General features: G+C 42.4%; 1 protein-coding gene across 1 annotated transcript; it reads right to left on the bottom strand.

Annotated features, from left to right (window-relative positions):
• Nucleotides 1-6053: 6053 nt before the first annotated feature.
• Nucleotides 6054-9375, bottom strand: LOC117862563 (peptidyl-prolyl cis-trans isomerase FKBP19, chloroplastic). Its single transcript, XM_034746056.2, has 11 exons — nt 9139-9375; nt 8930-9028; nt 8297-8407; nt 7929-8014; nt 7785-7835; nt 7581-7661; nt 7231-7275; nt 6927-6982; nt 6771-6846; nt 6582-6688; nt 6054-6488 (listed from the first exon to the last, which is right to left on the bottom strand). Exons 2-10 carry the CDS (start codon nt 8967-8969, stop codon nt 6590-6592), a joined length of 645 nt encoding a protein of 214 aa, XP_034601947.1. The 5' UTR covers nt 8970-9028; nt 9139-9375; the 3' UTR covers nt 6054-6488; nt 6582-6589.
• Between the last annotated feature and the right edge of the window lie 16545 nt (nt 9376-25920).

Below are 25920 nucleotides of genomic sequence, written 5' to 3'. Positions count from 1 at the left end.
TCAAGCACAGCCAAGTCACTGATTATACATCCTAAAAGCTGATAACCGGCTGTGCCTAATTCATGTGCCATATAACCCTCATCTGTTAAACTAGCCTCTACCTCACCTATTTGTGTTCTAGGCATGTGCAACTCTATCGACTCCAAGTCACCAAAAGAATCAGACCATTTATTGACTGGCAAGAGAGACATACTGTTGCCCTCTTGTGGTGCACCTTTTGTTGATTGTTGGTACGTATCCCACCTGACAATCTGATTTGCCTTCTTGTCATCTATGCCCTCTATTCCTCATGCTAGCTACTTCAAGAATCCATCATGCACAGCAAAGTCGGCTGGCATCTCATCCCATACAACTCTGTTGGGCATTCCTTCAAACACCTCATACACGGTATGACTGGGCAAACCGTCAGTGAATGATTCACCAGCTGGATTCCTCTCCCCACCAATAGCCAGATCCTGCAACAACCCATGCAAGTCGAGGTCATGCCCCGATCCCTCATCCCAAATAACATCAACACAAGGTGGTACATCAAGCCCCTCTTGTACTGCACTATCCCACACCACTGAAGCTTGGAGAGGCACTTGCTTTTGTTCTGCATACACCCTATCCTCACCAACAAAGGTATCTGCACCTAGAGCTAGCTTCTTCAGTAAACCGTGTTGGTCGAGCATGCCTTGCACGTCCTCATCCTAGACCACCTCAATAGGCACTTTATCAAACACCTCATGGGCATCTGGAATTACTTGACCCTCAGAAAACCAAGTTATGGAATTACCTTGCTCAATATCTGAGTTATCCAACTTGCCAATCTGCTGAGGCATTTGATCGAACACATGGTGGGCACAACACATAGCAGGTTCCTGCAGCAGGATGCGAGTGCCTGTACCTCCCAAAAACAACTCTCTCGGTGAAGATGGAGGATCAGAGAGCTCAACCGCGGTCTCCTTGCCGGTCATGGCGTGGCTGCACATCATCTGAGCGGCTGCTGCACCCATGCCAAATTTTTCAAGCACGAACATAACTAGAATGCCAGAACACGACCAAACCCACTCCAAGTAACGCCGCCACAAGCCTCCAGAAGACCGCACGTCGCCACTCGAGCGTTGCTGCCCTCCCTCTCTTCACGCAGACCTCGTCACCAGAATAGAACGGCGCCGAAGAAAAGGGATACGGAGTTCCGGACTTCCAGTACTGGGGAGATGGATATGAGATCGACTTCGGCTGGCAGGGGCTGGGCTTGGGAGGGCCGGGCCCATTCAGAACCAGGTGGAAATAATTAAGAAACTATCTAATTATTTTTTTTGCGGGAAAAAATATAATTAATTGATGGTGTGCTTTGAGATTCGTACAATTTTCTAAAAGAGGTGTACTTGAGCAGTTCTCTTAGATTGTTTTAGTGAAATTCTGTAGTTTTACAAAAAAATTATCCAAATCCTATTTGAGTTGTACCCCGTGGTAAAGCCAAGATTTCTGGTTTGCCTTTGGTGGCTAGTCGTTAAAAGAAACTATGGGAATTTTTCTATTTTAACCCTTTTAAAACTTAAATTTTAAAAATAATTCACGACAAATTAAATTTTTAGTAAGTAGCCTTTTTGTCACGCCAAGTTCCATGGCGCGACTCGTAACTGAGTCACGCCACATATAATGGCGTGACCAAAATGCTCCATTGAAGTAAATTATACATGGCGCTGACGTGGCCTGGCGAGTCAAAGGCTAGTCACGCCAAGGACCTGGTGTGACTAGCTCCCAGCCTGCTAGCTTCTTCTGGGTGCCAAAAATTCAATTTACTTAGCCTTATTTTTTGCTCCTCTATTTTAATTAGCTAATGACCTCTGAAATTTTTCAAACTTGGCAAGTATAATGTATATACTATAATATATATAATATATATAGTATATATAGTGTATATGTTCCATTTTAAGTGTTTGCACTACAAACTATAACGTAGAAAATGAAAGATTCAATTTTTAAATAGAATAAGTGTTATTGAGACTTACTTGTACTAATAGCTTGATTCTCAAGTGCCATGCAATGATGCGTGGAATATCCCCTGACCAATACACGGAGGATAACACTACGGGAAACCTTAAATTTGCCGAGTATTTTCTTTTTGCCGAGTGTTTTTTTTTGAGCACTCGGCAAACAAGCTCTTCGCCGAGTGTCAAGCCAAAAACACTCGGCAAAAAAAAACACTCGGCAAATCGGGGCTTTGCCGAGTGTCCAATAAAAAACATTCGGCAAAGCCCCCTCTTTGCCGAGTGTCAAAAAAAACACTCGGCAAATAGGGGGGTTTGCCGAGTGTCAAAAAAAATACTCGGCAAAGAGGGGGGTTTGCCTAGTGTTTTTTTTGACACTCGGCAAAAAAATAATTTTTTTTCTCTTTTCACCATGAAATTTTTTCTACTCCTCACATACAACATGTGGTACTCCATGTTAAAATTTGGTATATTTTTGAATTTATTTGCTATATTTAATTAATTAATTGCATTTCAAGGGAATTTTTGGTATAAGTCAAATTTGAATTGCAAGTGATTCAAATTATGGAATAAAATGAGTAGAAAAATGATATTCATGTTATTTGGACCAATTTGAGACCTGACCCATGAAATAAAAAGAAATTTCGAACATCTTGTTCAGGAAACACGACCATGAACGTGTGGCAGTAGTATTTTTAAATTGTAAAAAAAATAATCAAAGTCTGAAAATCTTAAGATTTGTCATGATGTGATGATATAATACGTGGAGGCTGTGGAAAAAAATTGAAAAGGTTTTGCACATTTCATCATGTACGATGATTACAAACCGAAGCATCTCAGAAGAAGAATAGTAACTTTGAGAAGGATTCGATAAAATTGAGAGTCGAAGTGACGGTCGAGTTCGGTTTGACTACAAAACTTTTTGTATAGTCAGTAGAGAACCTATATTGGTTCGTGTGAAAATTTGGTATTTTTTTGAAACTGTTGGATATTTTTTAAATTTTTTTTTAAAAACATTTGCCGAGTGTCCTACGTTGGACACTCGGCAAAGAAACTCTTTACCGAGTGTCCACGTAGGACACTCGGCACAGACCGCCCCCACCCTCAAAACAGACCGACGCCGCCGCCTCCCCAACTCTCCCCGCGACAGACCGCCTCCCCAACTCCTCCAGCGCCCCCCCCCCCCCGGCCCCCTCTCCCTCCAGCGCCCCCCCCGGCCCCCTCCTCCTCCACCGCCGCCGCCGCCGCCGCCCTCCCTCCCTCTCCCTCTCCCTCTCCCTCTCCTACCGACGCCCCCCTCCCCCACCTTCCTCTCCCGACGCCCCCCTCCCCCACCTTCCTCTCCCGCCGCCGCCGCCGCCGCCCTCCCTCCCTCTCCCTCTCCCTCTCCTACCGGCGCCCCTCCCCCTCCTCTCCCCTCCTCCCTCCCTCGCGTGGGGCGCCCCTCTCCCCAGATCCGGCCGGATCCGGCGGGGAATCCGCCCCTCCTCGTCGGATCCGGCAGGGACTCGCGTCGGGAGCCCCGGATCCGGCGGGGACTCGCGTCGGGGGCCCCGGATCCAGCGGGCGTGGATGGTGGCCGGCGGCGGCGGTGGCGGCGGCGTGGATGGTGGCGGCGGCGGCAGTGTGGATGGTGGTGGTGCGGCCACCGCCTCCCCCGGTTCCGGCGCCGCCGCCTCCCTCCTCCAGATCCGCCGGCGCGGGCGGCACCCCTCCCCTCCCTCTCCGGCGTGGGCGGCGCCCCTCCCCTTCCTCTCCGGCGCGGGCGGCGCCCCTCCCCTCCCTCTCCTCCGGCGGGCGGCGCCCCTCCCCTCCCTCTCCTCCGGCCCTTCCCCTCCCGGTGGCGGTGGTGGTGCTGCGGGCGGCCGGTGGCTGGGTGTGGATGGTGGCGGCGGCGGCCGGTGGCGGTGCTGGCGGTGGTGGCTGGCGGTGGTGGCTGGCGGTGGTGGCTGGCGGCGGCGGGCGGCGGCCGGCGGCCGGAACAGGTTTTTTTTTATTTTTTTCAACAATTGTATGCCGAGTGTTTTCTGACCACTCAGCAAAGTCTTTGCCGAGTGCGCGACAGAAAACACTCGGTAAATCCTTGTTTGCCGTCACAAAGTTTGCCGTGTGCCGTTTGCCGAGTGCAAACGGCTCGCCGAGTGTATTTCGCCCTTCGCCGAGTGCCCCTGGCACTCGGCGAATTTCTTGTTTCCCGTAGTGTAAGCTTAGAACCACGCTTAGCTCTTCATTTTGCCATCTCGTAGCGTTCGACTTATATAACGCGCTGTAACTTTCGTCCGGGATCAAGTTCTTGTTCTCAGTAGTGTCCAAAATCAATATCGAAAATACACCGGCCTGTATTGGAAATCTCTCTCTAAAATCCGTGCCAACAATGCCACGGTGGTTGCCTGCGCTGACGTGCCTTTCTCGATCACATTCTTCACCCGTGTATAATAAAGGTTCAGTTTCTGAGCTGAAAATGATGTAATAATAACTTGATTGTGTAGAATCGAAGTAGCCGGAAACTATTCCTTTTATCTAAAAATGTATAATAAATGTGTTTAACAAAAGAAAAAATGATTCATTTGCACTTGATGCTTAAAAGTGGATATATAGGAGTTATTATTTAAGTTTGCACCGCCGATGCTTAAATATGTGTTACCAAACACCCCTTTACACGCCATCCACTAGGATTAGCCTTAGGGCGGGTTTACTTCGAGCTTCACGCAGTCCATAGGAAACGAAATGAAAGAAAAGAAAAGGAGGCTAAACGGTTCTTTGGTTCTTCTTCATCTCGGTTGGAGTACTCAAATTGATCCTCAGCACTATCCATTAGTAATAGTACTATATTTACTATGAATCCGCACAAAGGCACGTGCTCTATTCACATGCTAATGAAGTGCTAGAAGTAGAACTCTATGTTTATTTTGAATGTATACTCCCTCTAGGCTCTAACCTGAAACATAAAGAGATCGTAAATTTATTTGGAGTCAAGCTATTTTAAATTTTATCAAACTTATATTGAAGTAACACTTGCGGGTGCTTAATTGGCCTATAGAAAATCCATGCAGTAGAATCATGGTCTCATATGCATTATTGCATGGTACTTGAGAATTGAGAATCAAGCTACTAGTATAATAGGCAAAGTGTCAATAACACTTATCCTATTTAGAAATTGAATCTTTCATTTTCTACATCATATTTTGGAGTGCAAACACTTAAAATGAAACATATACACTCTATATATTATACCTGCTAAGTTTGAAGAATTTCGGAGGTCATTAGTAATTAAAATAGAGGAGGAAATAAGGCTAAATAAATTGAATTTTTGTGCACCTGAAGAAGCTAGCAAGCTGGGAGCTAGTCACGCCATGTATGGTGGCCTGACTAAGGGGTGTTTGGTTCTTTAGAACCTCCTAAAATTCCTATCACATTGAATGTTTAGATACTAATTAGGAGTATTAAATATAGATTAATTACAAAATTAATTGCACAGATGAAGGCTAATTTACGAGATGAATCTATTAAGCCTAATTACTCCATGATTTGACAATGTGATGCTACAGTAAACATGTGCTAATGATGGATTAATTAGGCTTAATAGATTCGTCTCGTGAATTAGCCTCCGTCTGTCTGTGTAATTAGTTTTATAATTAGCTCATGTTTAGTCTTCCTAATTAGCCTCCGAATATTCGATGTGACATGATTTTAGTCCGGACTAAAGATCCAAACACCCCTTAACTCAGCAATCACGCTAGCTCCTTTGGCGCGACTAGCCTTTGACTCGTGAGACCACGTCAGCGCCACATAAAAAGTACTTCAACATGGCATTTTGGTAAGTCATTACACGTGACGTGACTCAGTTATGAGTCGCACTATGGAACTTGTGTGGCCAAAAGGGCTACTTATTGGAAATTTAGTTTATTGTGAGTTATTTTAAAAATTTTAGTTTTAAAAAGGTTAAAATAAAAAAAATCAAACTATGGACCCACAAAGTGAAGTACCAAAATAACAATGAAGTGAACCTAACAGCGGAGGCCTCGATTTCAGCTTTAGCAATTAGCATTACCTTCTTTCTCATGACTCCTTTGCTGATTCCGCGATCCAATCAATCAATTCTCAAGTTTCAATAATTCCACGAGAACCATGTTATTAGGCTACAAAGGAATTACTCAAGATAGATGGAGGCAAGATTTTGGTATTTACAACTTTTGCAGCTACAATGCTGTTGTTCCTTTCAGCAATTCGCCATCTGATCACTTCCTCTATACGCTCAGTAGTGGTGACCAGAGAGGTATCTAAATACAGCTTCAGTGGTGGAAAACTGCATACACATCTTTTCAAAAGAGACATGTTTAGTGGAGATGTACGTAGATATGTTCACATCATTACGTAGGTGCACATACGCCTAGCAAATTTCTTTTCACATTTGATCACACAGACACACAGTATATCCTTTTACCACAGTTCTTCAATAATGGATCGATGTGAATAAGATGTTCTCCTTTCTTCCAGGCATAATCGTCATACCTGCAAAATGTAATCTTTGGCTATGTTACCAAACTATGGACAAACAAGAGAAGTCAATGCAAGATAGAATCATTTTCCAAGTGAGAAAGGAACCTTATATACTACTGATTTGGAATTATCTTGAGAAGCTCAATGTCAAATAGCAGAGTTTTGTCTATCAAGCCTTGATTCCGTAGAACAAAATCAAGAGCTCTTTGTCCCTGGAAGACAATTGTTAAATGTTGAACCCGATTCAAACAAACACTGATGAGGATAACTTGTGAAATCAGGAAAATGCTTTACCGAGAATGTCGTTGGTTTTGGACCCAACTTGTTGTAGTCATTATCTGGGTACCCAAGATCCGGTGGTACAATTATCCTAAAGTGGGTGAGCAATTCAATAGTACATTTTGCAAGTTGCAAGATGAACTTTTGGAAAATGCATCGAAGCCACCTTACCTCCTAACTCCTCCGGGAGCCATGCCTGATATAGCCTCCTCAAAAGCTGGTATGACCTACGTTGTTAAAAAAAGGAAGGTACCAATGAGACAGGCACTGACAGAACATTCCCTTTCATACAGTGCTCACAGAACTGCAAAACCGTTAGTAGTCTGTTTCACAATTATCCTTTGAAATTATCATAGCCAATGTTTTGGAAAAGGATCAGTTTCAGTTATGGACATGGTAATGTAGCACTCTACCAAAATTGATTGGTAGTATGATATGAAAAAGGTGATCAGTACTGCCTAAAGTAGTAAATTACCTGCCCTGATCCAACCTTAAACTTGAAGAAGTCTTTGTCACCACCCTGACATTTATGATTGCAGAATGATGTATCAGTTAAATTGGGACGAAAATATGCATGTATGCTTCCCATTTATCGTTCACTTTTCTTGGAGTATTGAAATGTGAGCTACACCATTTGAGATTTGAATTTAAATTATGAAGCATAGCACGCTCATAGGCACAAAAAAATCATGTCCTTCATAATTAAACATCAACAACACAATTCTTCTGATCACTTCAGCTAGTTCAATAAATCAAATGATTGTTTGAACTTGTAAGAAAGCTACAAAGACTCAATTTTCTGTAAAATATGGTGGCAATTGATACCTCAAACGAACCTCCTTTGGTCTTGTTCCGAGCTTCAAAAATACGACCATAGTATCCAATTGTATAGCCATCCCAATCAACCTTGAGGAGTAAACAAATTCAAACCTTCATCAGGGTTGACGCTTGGCACAACTCTACAGATAACACATGTACAGCATCGAAATGAGCTACATGTACATTCATATGTAATGGGTTGTAACTCACCACAACAGTCTCCCCATTTTTTGGGGAAGGGCCATCACCAACCCGCAAGTCCTGTAGTTTTGTCATGACAATAATGAATGCAATGTTCTGATCGTTTAAGCATTCTATAGGAAACAAGAAATCAGCGGATGGCGGTAAGGGCACCTTGTACTGGAGTCCTGATTCTGTTTCAGTGTAATCTGGATACCGCATTTTTGTCTTTCCATAATCTTTACCTCGAAGTGCAGGCACTGAAATTGGATTGTTGAGTAAGGTCTGATTGCCTATTTTTAAGATTGCTTCTACACTTTCTTGTTAGAACAACAAATGCACACTAAAGAAGCTTGAATACATAGCGGCAAAGCAGTTAGCCATATATGTCACCCCTCTGTTTGTCTCACACAGTACAAAGAGTTTCAGTCATACAAATATACTAACTGGATCATTCCAATGACGACATGCCAACAGAAAGCTATTACTGATTGAAGATCATATGGCCTTGTCTGTAATCCAATGAAGATAGGGAGACTTACTATCAGCAAATTCAGCTTTCGCTGCTCCCTTCTCAAACGTGTACTGACAGGAGCCTATGCCAATGGTGATTGCTGGGATCAACATCAGTCTCCTTCTGTCCATCATAAAACCTGTACACAAGTAATTCAGGATAGTCTTAGTGGAACCCAAGTAGCGTCTACACAGGATTTGGATTGCATATTGCTTTCATCTATGAAATACAGTTTGCGAGGGAGTTTCTCCAAATTACTTGTATCTATTTCGTTGGTATGCATAGCATCTCAATTCAGATTATAAATTACATATGAGGTAAATTCCCCTGTGAAATTAAGTTGTGAATGAGTCAACATTCTGACTGTATATACCTGAATCGACATGGCATATGAGAAAAAATGTTCTAATCCCACTATTTAGCGAGATCAGTATTGTGCCCAATTCAGAATGCCGATCATCAATCAGTTCAAGTTGAAGCTGAAGCCACATTACAGAGAGCGTATAGCAAAGTTTAATTTTTTTCCCCAATCCTTATTATTACAATGCATAGACGCGAAAAGGTGATTGCACATTGACTGCTTCCAGTTACTGCTGGCTGCGGAGAATAAACAAAACAGGCCACACAAGACTGACAGGATAAGGTTAGCGCCTAGACTGACCTGGCGTGCTTGGCGCCCCGAGCTTCGCGAGAACCACCATAGCCTCACAGAAAGGGAGCAGAAGGTAACACTCCACGGCGCAGGAAGATGTATTATGCCCTGGAGCATTCATTTCCACAAGCAAAGATTTGGATTTGAGGGCTCGCACAAGAGATGGATTATACAGAGAAAAATCAGCAATCCGTCCAAGCAAGCAGGAGCTTACTCACCAAGGAAAGAGGGAATCAGTTATGCCGGTCTTGGTGGATCACCACTGCACGCACCGTTGAGGGAATGAGACGAGAGAGTGAGAGATAGAGAGGTGGAACCGCGGTGGTGGAAGCAAGCGTCTTGGATGGAGGGAGACGAAGAAGGGTGGAGAGGCCGCTAGAGCTGAAACGGAACGAGTGGTCCGTGGTCGACTCGGTTGGGTCGCAACTTGCAAATTCGCAATGGCTCCAGACTCCAGACAGAGTGTGCCTTCCAAGCAGGAAGCCAGGACCAGGCCCTCTTCTCCCCCAAGGCCGCAATAATTGTTTTTTAATAACTATTAATTTCAATATTTAATAAATATTTTTATATTATTAATCGAGTTATATTTTAAAATCTAATCGTTTAGTGTACAGACCATCTGTATCATTTAACATTCAATATTTAAATATTGGAAGGCGCCGTCATGCTGATAGGCCTGAGTGCTGTGACGGAAGCCTTTTCTTATGTCAAATATAGTTATGTGCCTATTGTAATATGAAGAAAAATTAAAGGACTATATCAACCTTGTATCCTCCGGATACTTTATGCAAAATTCCTCGGCTCTCCTTTTAGGATCTCTTTCTAACAAGAGAGGAGGAAGAAACACCGTCATCGAAACAGTAGAAACAAAGAAACTCGAGGGCAGTCAGTCGCTAACCAGCAAGTTTTTGTTGTCAACACATACTATGTTATAGCCAACTATGCGACAAAGTAAGGCTCTCTTGCATAAAGAGGTTATACTAATATAGTCCAATTTATCGTAAGCTTAACATCTGAAAAACCAATCAATTTGTTATTAATATGGGCCATAAATAAGTTGCTAGAGATGTTTAAAAAATTGACATGAAACGACTTTTATAACCGAACTTTGCCAGAAATTAGAAATGGAATTTTAACACATAAATCTTTGTAATCTGGACAAAAGAAACATTTACGATGCTTGCCACTTAGCAAACTTGGAAATGATCGACGTGTTGGTACAACTTAGACAAGTTTAGTTAAGTTTTATAGTTTGGTTCACCACAATTATACTCTCGAAAGAGGATCCTGTACACCAGGAGCTTCTTGTGCTCCCATGCACCAGGTAGATGACATCCATTGGATGCATCTTGGATGGATGAGATGAAACCAATGTTCGATGATGCAATTTGCATTTTAATCCCTGCACTTTCCCCAAATCCAACCCGCAGTCCACATAGACATATTGGTTGCATCTGGACCATCCACGATTCCAATAGATGTACCAAATGCACGGGAGCACCGGAAGCTCCCGGACCACCTCCCTTTATTTTTAAAGTGTAAGTTATTTTAACTTCTTTAAATTTATAATTTTTTCTATGCAAGTGCAATGTTTGGATATATAATACATCTAGAAAGTCAAAACGATTTACAATCTATCTAGAAAGTCAAAATAATTTACAATCTAGAGCAGCAAGATTTCTTTTGAACCGTATGCGTAGGTCCCATGAATCCATTACGGAAAAAATTGTGTGGCTTGCTCTCCCAAGCTAGATAAAATATGTTGTAAAAATGATCCCAAGCTTTGTTTGGGGGAGCGGAAAATGTGATACATATTGCCAATGTGTGGTTACGAATCAACAAATCTTTATTTCTCTTATAATTATTACAAAAAAGTAAAAAAAATAAGAACAGAAAGCCGACAACGAGACAAACCATGCTGTGCAATCTAGCGCGAACAAAAGAAAAGTTTTTATTTAAAAAAAGGCGCCAAGCTTTCCAAACATTTAATAAGAGCTAGTAAAAGGAGAAAATGACGATAGAGTATATAAGAGCTAGTCAAAGGAGAAACTGAGGACAGAAGGTGTTACAAAACATGATATTAGATGATCTCATCCATCCATCCATCGGTGTATCTGTTCTCAGAACCAACATCACCATCCGGCGTACGGACGTGGCGGTTGCCACCACGTCCATATGTCGCACCCATTCCCTGTCGATTTATATGAAAGATTGAATCAATGAAACTACCGATCCATTCCCTCTCGTTCATTGTCTCTCTCGTTTTACATTACTTCAAACACATTATTAGCACTGCTCCGAAAGAAAAGCAATCGAGACGAAGAAGGAGAAGTTGGAAATCGTAGAGAAAAGCAACGAGGCCTCAGCCTCCAGCACTTGAAGGTACAATCCCTACCATTGACGTCCTTTTCGATTCCGTTCTTCATCTTCCTTGCCACCTTTGTGCTCGCCGTCTCCAGCACCTCCTCAACCACTCGGTACACCGCTCCCTGGCCATCCATCACGGCATGACGCCTGGTGGTGTGTGCCGTGGCCTCCTCGATTGGAATGCCATGGTTGCTGCTCCTCTTGGCCCCCGTGCTGCACGCTGCCGTCGCGGCACGCGCATGAGCGTCGATGATCACCAAAGTTTCAACTACCACGTGGACAGAGCAAGGCCGAGCGCCGGGGCTGGTCCGAGTGAGCCGCCACCGGCCGTTGACCCACTACGTCGTGTCTAGGTGCAGAATATGCACTTCTGCGTCGTCCATGGATGGACTGCAGTAGTGCCTTTGCACTCGGTTCTGTGCGCCATGCCCTTGGCTTTGGAGTCGCCGCCAGCCCCGGAGCAGGTCGACGTTGTCGAGCCACCAGAGGTGGAGCCCATGGAGGTCATGCCGCCTTCGCCCCCTCCGCGGGCCCCTTCTCCCATCACTGGTCGTTGCCACCGCTGTTTCTCCTCCCCAGTGCTGTCAGGCTTTGGCTCAGGGGGCACTGTTGCGGCACGCAAATGGGAGCTGGCCGCCTCCTTCCCAGGCCCGACCACGTTGGCCGGCCAGAGCTCTGACCGCCGCGACGCCTCCATAGCAGACAACCGTTGGTCAGGACTCATCCCCACCGGCCATCACCACCTCCTCAACGGCGTGGGTGGCCGCACGCTTTCCTCCTCCGATGAGGGGGCCTGAGGGGCTCACCGGATCTGTAATTGTACATACGTGTCTATGTACTTTAGTGTTTACACCCTTGATGTTGTCCTTTATGCAATTTAGACTATGTTTTATGAATTACTGCACATGTTTTAGTATTTATGCCTTCCCATTTTTCTAAGACATACTCCACTTACTTGCTTTGTTTTAATTTGCAATTTTCTTTCAAATATTGAATTATAACTTAGCACATCTTTAATTAAGTTGCCCTTAATTATCCTGGATCTCATGCAAAAGAAATTACATATATTTATCTTGGGATTGGAACATAGGGTGATGGAGACTGAGGCACCGGCTAGGCTAAGTTCTTTTATATAATTTAGTTGCCTTGAGATCGTGCTTTTAGGTAGCAAGTTTCTTGCCCATCGCTAAGAGGTCTACATCTTTCCGATGATTGCCTATACATGCTTTCCAAAGTGAATATGTGAGGCTATTGGAATTTGATTTTGGTAATTAGTTAAGTATATGGTAGTGGAGACCTAGGCATTGGCTGTGGTATGTTTCTTTTTGAACATATCAACCTAGAGACCATTCTTTTAGGCAACGAGCTACTTGCCCACTACTAGGAGATCTACTCCATTAATTTAGAGATTATCTATAATGTGCTTACTAATTCTCAAAATATTAATTCTAATGTATGGTCTTCTACCTACATTTCCCTCATATCATATGTGATTTCTTGCATTTGAGCTTACAACATCACCATTGTGATTCTTAATTTACCTCCATAAATTAATTGTAATCCATGGTTATAATTGTAGGGATATGGCAAATAAAGAGTTTTATGAACTCGCTCTTGATGGGCACAACTACCCAACTTAGGCTTCGGACATCAAAATTAACTTTGCTTCTCGTGGGATTGTTGAGCTCCCCCCATCACAGACAAAAAAAAATTCTGCTCTTTTTCTTCTCAGGCTCTACATCCATAAAGATCTCAAACAAGAGTATCTAATGGAAAGATGCCCACTTGCTTTATGGAAGGCTCTTAAAGAGCGCTATGAACAACAGAAGTAACTCATTTGGTCTCCAGCCAATCATGAGTGGAATCACCTTCACCTGAAAGATTTCAAATCTACTGCAGACTACAATCATGCTATTCATAGCATTTGCTCCAGTTTGAAATTTTGCGAGAAAGAGCCAACGGATGCAGAAAAGATAGAGAAAACTCTATCTACTATGCTTCTAGAGGACAGGATATTGCACCAGCAATACCGCTCAAGCAACTTCCAGCAATATTCTCAGCTTATTCATACATTGTCTCAGACAAAAAAACATCATGAGCTTCTTTTAAAGAATGCTCATCAATGCCCTTCGGCTTCTGCTCCTTTGCCTACAATGTTCATAATAATGCTGATAATAAGAAGGAATTCAAGGGGAATAACTTCTCCAGGAATTCGGCTGGTAAAAAATTCAACAATAGGTGCAAATTCCATAAGAGAGGAAAAGGAAAGGGAACAACACCACCACCTCATGGCAATAGCCGCAAGCATTGCAACAGATGTGGTAGTGACAATCATGTTGCTAAACAGTGCCGTTGCCCACCACATCTAGTTCTTCTATATCAAAAATCCCTCAAGAAGCCAAAGTTTGACAAACCAAGATATGAAGCTCACTCAATCTTTCTGAGGCTACACCGGAGGTTGGAAGCTCTCAGCAGGCTCCTACTGAATTGTAGAACAACCTTACTCTTCCTCAAGAGAACCCCGTTGCAACTGCTGGCATGCTCACTCTTCCAGAAGAAGATCCTATTGATAGCATGCTCCTCGAGTGCTTCTCGAAGGATCCACTTGGATATTTAGAGTAATCTCAGTGTCATGATCCACTTGAAGGATTGATCTACCATCAGTCATATTATCTCGAGTCAGTTGTTGATGTTCTATATTTGTCATATGTTGATGTTGTAATAAGTAGAGATGTACAAACTCATTGTATGAGTTGTACCTCTAATTCCAGTTGTAATAATTGGTAGTTATTTGAGATGTGCGCACTCATGTACTTTGAGTCGTACAAACTCATATGTATTGTAACGTCATACTGTGTATTTGATGTTCAATAATTGTATGTATATCTATATGTTGAATAAAGAATTCTTAACTAGAATTTCTTGTTTCACTGCAGATGTCTCATGATGTCAATTCAACAGAGGAGGAATTATGCCTTGTGGACAGATGTACCACAAACTCTACACTTAGGGAGCTCAAATATTTTTAGACTCTCAAGAAGAGAGATGGAAAAGTTTTGACCATCGCTGGACGTGATGTTGTAATAGTTGGATCTGGTCGAGCCACTATTACACTCTCCATGGGTACACAAATTACAATTGAGGATGCACTCTTGTACACTGATTCAACTCATACCCTACTTAGTTTTAGAGATATCCATCAAAATGGGATTCATGTTGAAACCCATGAGGACAATCAAGAAGAATTTCTTCTCTTGACTAAAAAAAATGGATATGGCAAACGCACATGCGAAAGAATTCCATCACTCTCATCTGGGTTGTACTATAGATACATTAAGCCCATTGCACATGTTGCATATTAGGTAATTTTTCAGAATGTCGATCCATTCCACACATGGCATGATCAACTTGGGCACCCTGGAATAGGGATGATGAGAAAAATTATCGGCAATTCTATTGGTCATAGTTTACTCACTGCAAAGTTTCTGAAATCCTCCAATTTTGTGTGCACTGCATGTGCCACTAGGAAATTGATTTTGAGGCCATCTCCTCTCAAAATCAAGGCTGAACCACTTAAATTCCTTGAAAGAATTCAAGGAGATATTTATGGTCCGATTGTGCCGACTTCTGGACTATTCAAGTATTTCATAGTTTTGATTAACACATCTACTCGATGGTCACACGTGTGTGTACTTTTAACACGCAACCATGCATTTGCCAAAATAATGTCTCAACTCATAAAGTTGAAGGCAAATTTTCCTGAACATAGGATTCAATCAATCCGTATGAACAATGTTGCAGAATTCACCTCTCATGCTTTCAATGATTATTTTATGGCATTGGGAATTCAAGTTCAGCACTCTGTTCCATATGTCCATACCCAGAATGGTTTGGCTGAATCGTTGATCAAATGGATCAAGCTCATTGCAAAAAAATTTTTAATGAATTGCAAATTGCCTACGTCATGTTAGGGTCATGCAGTACTGCATGCAGCCAACCTTGTCCAACTACGACCAACTGCATATCATGATACTTCCCCAATGCAGTTAGTACGTGCAAATCCTCCAAGTATTTCCCATTTGCATAAGTTTGGATGTGTTGTCTACATCCCAATCTCACCACCTCATCATACCGCTATGGGCCCACATAGGAAAGTGGGGATCTATGTGGGATTTCGATCTCAGTCGATCATTAAGCATTTAGAACCCCTAATGGGAGATCTATTTACTACGCAGTATGTCAATTCTATCTTGATAAGGAACATTTCCCGGCATTAGGGGGAGACTTCAAGTACAATAAAGAACGCTAGCAAATTGATTGGAATGCTCAAGGTATTCCATCCTCTAATCCATATACTATAGAAACTGAACTACAGGTTCAGAAGATCATACATTTGCAAAAACTTGCAAATGAACTGCCAGATGCATTCACCAATTACAAAGGTGTCACTAAATCTTTCATTCCTACTCGGAATGCGCTAGAAAGAGTGGAGTACCAAATAAAACCACTCAACTCCCACTTAACAATAAGAGACAGAGAAGTAGGGCCACCAAGCAAAATACTAATGCTAGCAAGCAAATAAAGATGGTGAATGCAAGTTAACCTTCAGTTGACGTTCACCAAATGGATACTTCGTATCAAGTGGATTGTGTTGATCCGCGGCCTAGCTCAGTGGTGCGCATTGCTGAGACTGGGACAACAGAAGACCCTAGACATATCATTTCGGGAAGTCACGATGAGTCTAAAAGGGTAGATGAAATTGCCATTAACTTTGTTGAGACTAGGTAGACTTTTGATAGAAAATCTACAATTGCGACACATATTTCTCCGAGAAAATTGTTGAATTCGTTCAACCTGATCTAGATCCTAAATCCATGGTAGAGTGCCAAAAGTGCTTGGACCGGAACAAATGGAAGGATGCAAATTGCAGCGGAGTTAGCCTCGCTTTACAAAAGTGAAGTATTCTCAGTTGTAATGCCTACCCCTCATGATATCTTTCCTGTGGGATAGAAGTGGGTTTTCGTCTGAAAATGGAACAAAAATAATGAGGTGGTGAGATATATGGCAAGGCTTGTTGCACAGGGTTTTACGCAAAGACCCGGTGTTGATTTCAACGAGACTTACTCTCCAGTCATGAGTGCAATAACTTTCCGATATTTAATATCATTGGTAGTACAAAACCATCTATCTATGCAGTTGATGGACATAGTGACTGCATACCTCTATGGGTCACTGGATTGGATTTTGATATATACATGAAGGTTCCTGATGGAATCGATGTACCAAATCCTAAGTCAAATCACAAAATGTATTGCGTTAAGTTGCAGAAGCCACTTTATGGCTTACAACAATCATGCAGGATGTGGTACAATTGATTAAGTGAATTCCTACTACATAAGGGATACACTAAAAATGATGATTGCCCTTGCGTCTTCATTAAAAAAAATCCCCCATAGGATTTTGCATTATCTCAGTCTATGTTGATGATCTTAATATCATTGGCAATGAACTGGATATTGATGAAGCACGTCATCATTTTATGATGGAGTTTGAAATGAAGGATTTGGGTCAAACCAAATTTTTCTTAGGTCTACAACTTGAGCATTTACCTTCAGGAATCCTTGTGCACCAAAGTGTATATACCCAAAAGATATTGAAGAAATTCAATATGGATACATCATATCCATCTAAAACTCCCATGGTAGTCAGATCTCTAGACGTAGAGAAAGACCCATTTAGACCAAGGGAACATGGAGCTGAATTCCCATATCTTAGTGCTATTGGTTTGCTTATGTATCTTGCTAACAACACCCGACCGGATATTGCTTTTGTAGTAAACCTGCTAGCAAGATATAGCGATGCTCCTACCAAACGTCATTGGACTAGAGTTAAGAATATCTTTCAATATCTCAATGGCACAAAAGATCTTTACCTCTTCTTCAAGGGGAATAATGATCTGACTTTGATTGGGTATACCGATGCTGGCTACTTATCTGATCCCCACAATGCCAGATTGCAAACAGGATTCGTTTCCTTACAAGGTGGAACTTGTATTTCATGGAAGTCTTCCAAACAGACTTTGGTAGCTACATCCACCAACCATTCTGAAATAATTGCATGATTTGAAGCATCACGTGAGTGTGTATGGCTTCGCAAAATGGTAAACCACATACTTACATCTTGTGGTATTGGTTCACTTGAATCACCAACCATTATCTATGAAGATAATGTTGCTTGTATTGTTCAGATGGAAACAGGTTATATTAAAAGCAATATTACCAAACATATTGCTCATAAATTTTTTTATATTTATGAGCTTCAGCAAAATGGGGACAAAAACATCTTGCAGACAAAGTCTTGTGATAATCTTGCTAATTTATTTATAAAGTCTTTACCATACTCTTCATTTCAAAATGTGTTGAGGGGATTGGTATGACACAACTCAAAGACTTGCAAGAATCAGGGGGAGTATCTCTCTCTGATAAATAACTTGTTATGCTATCATATTACACTCTTTTCTTTGTATCAGTTTTTCCCCTTTCGGGTTTCTCATCCAAAGTTTTTAATGAGGTAATATGAACATAAGCTACATGCTTCATCATTTATTTTTCCCCACAAGAGTTTTTAACAATAATGAGTATAAGCATATAATTCTTTGGACTACACTATGAGCTTCACTCACAGGGATTCAAAGAAACATTTATATATCATGATTATTCTCCTTATTTTCCCATCGGGTTTTGAGGAGTTTTACTTAATATATCTATCTACATATATTTCACAGATTTCTTAACAGATATCTTGAAGGAATAAATCTACTAATTGGAGGATGATCAAAGCTAGATTTGATCAAGGGGGAGTGTTACAAAACATAAGATTAAATGATCTCATCCATCCATCCATTGGTGTATTGGTTATCAGAACGACATCACTGTCCGGCGTACGGACGCAGCGGTTGCCACCACATCCATACGTCGCACCCATTCCGTGTGTGTAGACATACACATACGCGCATGCGCACACACACACGCTGTTTTGCTATAATACACCTAAGTGCATCCTGTACGTAGAATGCACTCTAGCTGGCATGCGCAATAGGTTGGAGCAACCAGCGCACCCAACCGAACATACGGTGCGTGCTTCCTAAGTTAATTTGTATCTTCCACCTACCACGTGAAGTCACCTAGCATACAAATCCCACTAGACTACATGCATGCATGCATGTAACATTTTGTTGGTTCGAATATTTGAAGCAATTTTTCTCCTAAATTGTAACCCCGATTGACAAATAGTTTGTTGCATTCCTATAAAAAATATGCTTAACAAAACTAGCTCCAATATGGATATATTTTTTATCGTTTAAGCGAGTTTCATATCTATGTACTATCAATTGCAACTCTGTCTACCACCAAGTTGTAACTAGTTATAACTATGTGTATTATTTGCATGAGGTCACTATGATCATGTCAGGTGGCAATCCTAAGTTGCAATCATATCTTGTTGCAACCAGAGTAACAATTGTGTTGAAAATGCGTAGTAACTAGTTCCAATAAAGAGTAACTAGGTTGCAATTGGATAGTAGTAACTCGTTGCAAAAAGTATTGATTGTGTAGTAATGAGTTACAACTAGTATTAACTCAGCTTTACTACCGGATAGTAACTTAGTGCAACTAGTAACAACTGGAAAACAATTAGGTTGTAACTGGTTGCAACCCATGATAACCGGTTGCAATTCTATTCAAAAGAAGTTGAAAGCATACCTGCACTACGGGAATCAGGAGGTTTGCTGTGTGCCTGCACTCGGCCAAACCCCAAAAACACTCGACAAAGTGTTTGCCAAGTGTTACACTCGCACACCGCACACGACAAAAATTCCTTCAACAAACAAAAGTTTGCCGAGTGTTTTTTGTCGGGCACCTGGCAAACACTCGGCAAAGATTTTTCGAAAAAAATAAGAAAAACATCGTGCTCCACCACCACCACATCCTGCTCCACCGCCGCCACCACCACCGTCTGCTCAGCCAGCACCACGACCACCAGCACCAAGTCGGCCTCCTCGCCGGCTCCACCTCCCATGCTGCCATCGAACCACGCCACCCGCACCACGCCCGCACCTCCACCAAGCACACCACCACCGCCCGCACCACGCCCCGCCACTGGCCCGCGCCGCCGTCCTCTCCCGCTGCCAACACGCCTCACACCACTGGCCTCGAGCGCACCACCACCAACTGCACGAACGCGTCGCACCACCACCACCAACACGCCTCCCGCTGCCATCGCCGCCATCGCCACCACCAGCACCACCACACCTCCCGCCGTGCCACACCACCACCAGCACCACACCACCACTGGGAGAGAGAGGGGGAGCGGTGGCGGCCGGATCCAGAGAGGAGCAGGGACGGGGCGGCGCCCGCACCGAAGAGGGAGGGGAGGCCGCCGGGCGGGCAGATCTGGGAAGGAGCTGAGGCATGGCCAGGAGGATCTGGGGAGGGGCATGGGCTGGCCATCGGGAGAGAGAGGGGGCACCGGGGAAGGAGATGGAGTGGCTGGCACCGGGGAAGAGAGGGAGGTGAGGGGCCGACCGCCGGTGAGATGGGGCGGGTGAAGGGGAGGGGGTGGGGAAGAAGGCGGAGGGAGTGGGGAAGGCGGAGGGGGTGCGGAAGAAGAAAGGGGGGGGCCGGGAGGGATGGGGGGCTTCGCCTGCTGTTAAAGGGAGGGGATGCTATGGAAGTTTTTTTTCCTTTTTTTTGCCGAGTGGAAAAAAGAATGCACTCGGCAAACCCTTTGTTTTTTTCATTTTTCCTTCTTTTTCGTAACACTTTCTTCTACATTTGTTTTGATACACTTTGAAAATACTTCGTCAAATTCACTCAACAATATATATTTGATTGTTTTACTCATATTATTCCATGATTTTATGCGGTTATAGCTCAAATTCAATTTATATGAATTAAAATTCTATAATTGCCTTTAATACATTAAAATTATCTAACGATTCCAAAACTTTACCAAAATTTCACATGAAATAATATATATTCTCTATTGACTATACAAAAACTTTTGTAGTCAAACCAAAACTCGACCATCACTTTGACTCCAAATATTATCGAATCCTTCTCAACGCTACTATTCTTCTTCTGAGATGCTTCGGTTTGTAAACATCGTACGTGATGAAATGTGCGAAACCTTCTCAATTTTTTACCACAGCCTTCATGTATGATATTATCACATCATGAAAAATCTTATTATTTTCAGACTTCGCTTGCTTTTTTTACAATTTAAAAATCATTCGGCCACACATCGTGGTCGTATTTCCTGAACAAAATGTTCAAAATTTCTTTTCATTTCACGAGTCAGGTCTCAAATTAGGCTAAATAACATGAATATTATTTTTCTACTCATTTTATTCTATAATTTGAATCACTTGCAGTTCAAATTTGACTTACACCAAAAATTTCCTTGAAAGGCAATTAATTAATTAAATATAGCAAACAAATCCAAAAATATACCAAATTTTAATATGGAGTACCACATGTTGTATGTGGGGAGTAGAAAACTTTTCAAGGTGAAAAGAGAAAAAAGTTATTGTTTTGCCGAGTGTCAAAAAAAACACTCGGCAAACTTTTTTCTTTGCCGAGTGTTTTCAGCTCGGCACTCGGCAAAGCCCCTTGTTTGCCGAGTGTCCGGAAAAAAATACTTGGCAAATTTGAGGTTTCCCGTAGTGCTGGTTGCAATCAGAGTAGTAAATGCATTGCAACTGAGTTGTAACTAATTGCAACTACAAGTAACAAGGTTACAAGATGTTATAACTAGTTATAACCAGTGCTAAATTACGCTACAACCAAGTTGCAATTGTGTTGTAGAAGTGATTGCAACTCACTGTACCACATATTGTAATTACGTGCTTGAAAAAACATCATCAAATATAGGCTTCGTGGATCTTGTTTTGTTAAGCACATTATTTCCAACAGCCTCCTTCAAATGGATCTAAAAATCGGATATGTGGTCTAGGACATATCGCATTTTTTCGTTTCGAATCAAGAAAAGATTTCCTGCATACATGCATGCATCCTGGTGGGTGGGTTGAGGTGTGAGGTGGTGTCACGTGGTTGGTTGCCTCCATTTAATTTTGCATGCACAAGCGACGGACCTTCCTTTGGTTAATGGCATGCGGCATGTGCGGTGGGTCTATGCATTTGATGTTAAGAATGCACCTGGGTGCATTTTAGCCTCATCAATCATACGTACGTACGTACGTACATACATACATACATACATACAAGGGCGGATGTATATAGTAATTAGGGCGTGCTAATGCACCCATAGTGAATATGTTTAATTTTTCACCATATATGCACCCCTAATAATCAAACTCTATGCACCCACAAGGTAAGTGCACCCCCCTCTAGCTTCACCACTGTGTGTGTGTGTGTATATATATATATATATATATATATAGGCCTCCGCTATTTGGTACCCAGGGTACAGAATAAGTTATTCTGTACCCGAGCACCACCTCCGCGCCCGTCCGAGCGCTCCTTCGGGCTCCCGCAACCCACAGGGTCCCGGTTTTTTTTTCCCGCGCATCGCCCCGCCCGACGTACTGTGCGTCTGTGCGGTCTGTTTTCCCGTTTTTCTCCACGCGCTGAACCACATCTGTCTGCACTCTGCAGTTTTTGTATTGGCCAGTTTCCTCACAAAGAAAAAAAACAGCCGCCCTAGCCCACTACCCAGCTCAGTTTGCCCAAGTGTTTGCAGGTTTATGCATGTTCATTCGTTGAAGACAGCTAGATCACAGAAGGGTTGCAATTAGTTAAGGGCCAAATATCCTTACACCTAGAAGTACAGATCTTTTTTTCTTGGTCTACAAACTATTCCGAGAAAAAAACACGCATTGGAAAAGGACGCACTAAATGGCAAGCCTTCTGATTATTTGGAAATTCTATAAAATAGAATTGTAAAAATTACAAAATTTGCTCCATAGAACATGCATTGCTTTTTGTTTGCAGACACTACATAACAGAATTTTAAAAAAATTGCAAAATTTGCTCCTTAGAACATTCATTGGTTAAAAAAGTATTTAAAATTGTATAATTGTTGGTTCAAGAATTCAGTTTGTATGATCAAACAGACCAATGTTTAGATTGAACCATCGAAATTGTCATGTTTCCTTAATCAAAATGTTTGTTCATCATATCAAAGGGTCTTTAAGGTCCAACTTATCGGTCCAACTTATCTTTTTTTATTAATTGAAATGTGAGCTAGTACAGTAAATATTCAACGACTGAGTGATCTTTACATTCGTGATAAATCTAGCCATACAAATTGGCGACCAGGTGTCTCAATTTCATGAGACGGAATTTCGGAATGGACTGAGCAGTCAGGTGTCCCAAGAATACTAATTGGTTAATGAATCTTCGTTCTCTGCCCTCTCTGTGACCAATGTCATCTGCCTCGTAGTCACATTGCTTGTAACCTACTTGCACACAAACAGACTGAAATCGGACCGTGAAAACAACATATTGAAACATGTGGGCATCTAAACAATAGTACAACTTTTTTATGCATTGCACTACTAATTCTTGGTGTCTTAATCAGAAGCAGACCATAGTGAGCTTGTCACAATCTCTGTTAGTGTATTCCTGAAGTTTGCTTGTGACCTCATTGTACTCACTGCCGCCCGAGCCTGCAATAGAACACGATAGCAAAAGGTTGCGTATAACGATGTGACATGTGGATAGAAAAGCTTCTGTGTAATTGTAAATAATGAAATATAGGTGCAGAAACTTTGCTACATCCCAATTGAAGTGAGTGAATCCTTTAACCACAATCAATAATCGCTTCTGAGACAAATAAAAACCCAAATATTTTTGCTAAAGCTAAGAAGACCCAGAACAGTTGCACCTAACTGTGGTTAACGAAACAAAACATCTACTTGTTCAGCAGAAACTGTATAGATTGACTTATTATTAAGAGTAGTCCCAAACAAAGCAACAAAGCAACCTGAGCTCGAGAAACCTGAACCCGCCCATGAGTACATCCACCATGCTACTAATGAACAAATGGAAATCAGGTACTGCATGTCGTCTCTGATCTGCATGTAGGAGAAGATGGAAATTAAATAGTAAGAACAAAATTGAAATTGCAAATTGGATGAGAAATGAATTTCTTCACCACTATATGACACCGGAAGTTGCAGTCTGCCAAAAAGAATAAGATCAGAATAAAGTCAGAAGATAACGTTGATTTTCCACATGCAGGACGACAGTCCGCACCTAGCACAAGATTTGGACTGGCAAACCTGATCAGATTCTCCCATGGTCAATAAATATCAGGCAGTAAGAAGAGACAACACTAGCTCTGAAAAGTTCGCTTAGGATACCTTGCTACTGTTAAGAAGAGAAATTTTGTTTAGGGGCAGGAAAACAAAATAAAAACGGCACTGAATTACTTACCAATCATGTGGTTCAGGTTTCGGAGCCATTTGCAGAAGAATTGGAACATGTGGATGCAAGCCGAGGAGGGGTGGGGGCGCCAGCCGGCTTCCAGCTGCGCCGCCCGGATCTCATCGATGCAAGTATTTTCTAACTCGAATACAACAATCCATGGCACTCAGTTAATCTCAAATTGTTATCATAGAAAGCTGGGTATATGGCATACTAGTTTACTAGCATACAATATTAAAAAAACTTAGTCTTCAATTAGAACACCCAACAGTTCCTAGTACTTTTCTCCTACTGCCAGGATAGAGAAACTGTATAGATTGACTTATTATTAAGAGTAGTGCCAACCAAATCGAACAAAGCAACAGAGATTATTGGATGCCATCTCACTGCAAGGTGTCCTAACTCCTAAGCAAACAATTTATAAGCTGTAAAATCTAGGAACCTTAAATCTGTAACATCGGCTACCACATACATAGATATATCAATATTGAAAGGCATGCCTAAAGTTCAATACGTGCAATTTAAGAATACTGGATACTTACAGGATTCCAGAAAATTAATCAACGGCTAGTTCATATAACAACTACGGAAGTGGCACTCTGGTCCGCCCTCTACTACATAACTTTAACTAGTAATCAATTTAAAAAATATGTATATTAATATCAAGAAGAAAGAGTTTGAAGGACCCATCTCATGCAAGAGCTAAAACAAAATGAATGGGAGTTGAAGAATAGAATGGGGAAAATGGGTAACCAGATCAAAGCTGCAGGCAGGAACCTAATCAAAGCTGCAGGCACTCATAGGTTTTTAATCCAACCAGCAGGGGCATTAACTCGAATACGAAGTGTGCATCAACATTGTTAGTAGTTCCTCAGTCAAAAATAGATACACGCAACATGCAAGAAATGTTGGTGGTCAGCGCAGTCACCTGACTGCCTCGGCCACGGAGCTATGGTGTCGGATGGCAAGGAATCCCTATAAGGAAAAAATCATTTATCAGAACATTGAATGATCATGCAATGAAAGAAACACCAGGTTACAGCAAGTATAATTTCACCTGAAACTTTCTAATTGCAAAATAGTCTTCAATCAATATTGTACTCTCTTGTCTATTTCTCCTTCATGAAGTATGCCCCGAAATATTTCAAAATAGCTGCATGGATCGATACACAGGTAAATGTTTTTTGAATTAAGACAGAAATAGGAGGAAAAAATTAACATCATCCCTCAAAGCATTAAATTCTTATCCACAATGGTCGAATCAAGGATGAATTGAGTTTGTAGTATTTAGAAGAAAACATAAAAATCACATTCAGCAAACATGAAATACTCCCCGAAATCACAAAGAAGTATTGCTGTACACAGCATTCAAAACAGAAAAGTAAACATTAATCCCTATTTTAATATAGGTGACAAACATTAATGAATAACAATGCTCCAAAAGTAATTTGTGTTCTCCTTAGCATCCGAAACCAAGAACATGATAAAAGCTGAATATCTAGGCATCCAGTGTCATCTAGTTATAATTTGTGGGTTCACAACAATACATCTTACAAAGTTAAACCTAGATAATTTTCATGTTTCACCGAAACCTAGATAATCACATGGTTTGCAGGGTCTTCTAACAATAAATGTCGGAGCAGTCTGGGAAATTCAGAAAAACAAGTTAAGAAATATTGCAAGACAGAATGTATACAGAAGCTAATTGAGATACCTCATGAATTGCTGTGTCCATAGAAGCTGCAACATTTGAGTCCAGATTTCTAAAGATTTAGCAGATACCTGAAGACTCCATGAATGCGGTGGAGGCCCTACCCGCCAGCAGTTGGGGAGCGGCGGATGCGGGGGATGCCGAGCGGCGGCGGCGGCGAGGGATGGCGACTGGCGGTGACGCGAAGATCAGAGGGCGCGACGACGGCGGAGGGCGGCGAGCTTAGGGTCTGGGAGCGGCGGCGGTGGAGGAAGGCGAGCGGCGGCAGGGAGGCGGGGGATGGCAAGCGGAGGCGGGGAGGGATGGAGAGCGGCGGAGGGGAGGGATGGCGAGCGGCGGCGGGAAGGGGTGGCGAGCGGCGGCGGGGAGGGGTGGCGAGCGGCGGCGGCGGGGGATGGCGAGCGGCGGCGGGGAGGGGTGGCGAGCGGCGGCGGCAGGGAGGGGTGGCGAGCGGTGGCGGCGGGGGATGGCGAGCG

Source organism: Setaria viridis, chromosome 7, assembly GCF_005286985.2.
Source record: "Setaria viridis chromosome 7, Setaria_viridis_v4.0, whole genome shotgun sequence".
NCBI lineage: Eukaryota > Viridiplantae > Streptophyta > Magnoliopsida > Poales > Poaceae > Setaria > Setaria viridis.
This window is presented reverse-complemented; position numbering and strand designations above follow the sequence as displayed.

Coding starts and splice junctions, on each gene's coding strand:
- LOC117862563 (XM_034746056.2), bottom strand. CDS start 8,969: ATGGTGGTTCTCGCGAAGCTCGGGGCGCCAAGCACGCCAG. Junction 6,847..6,926: donor GCTCCCGGAGGAGTTAGGAG/GTAAGGTGGCTT, acceptor CACCCACTTTAG/GATAATTGTACCACCGGATC. Junction 6,689..6,770: donor CAAAACCAACGACATTCTCG/GTAAAGCATTTT, acceptor ATTGTCTTCCAG/GGACAAAGAGCTCTTGATTT.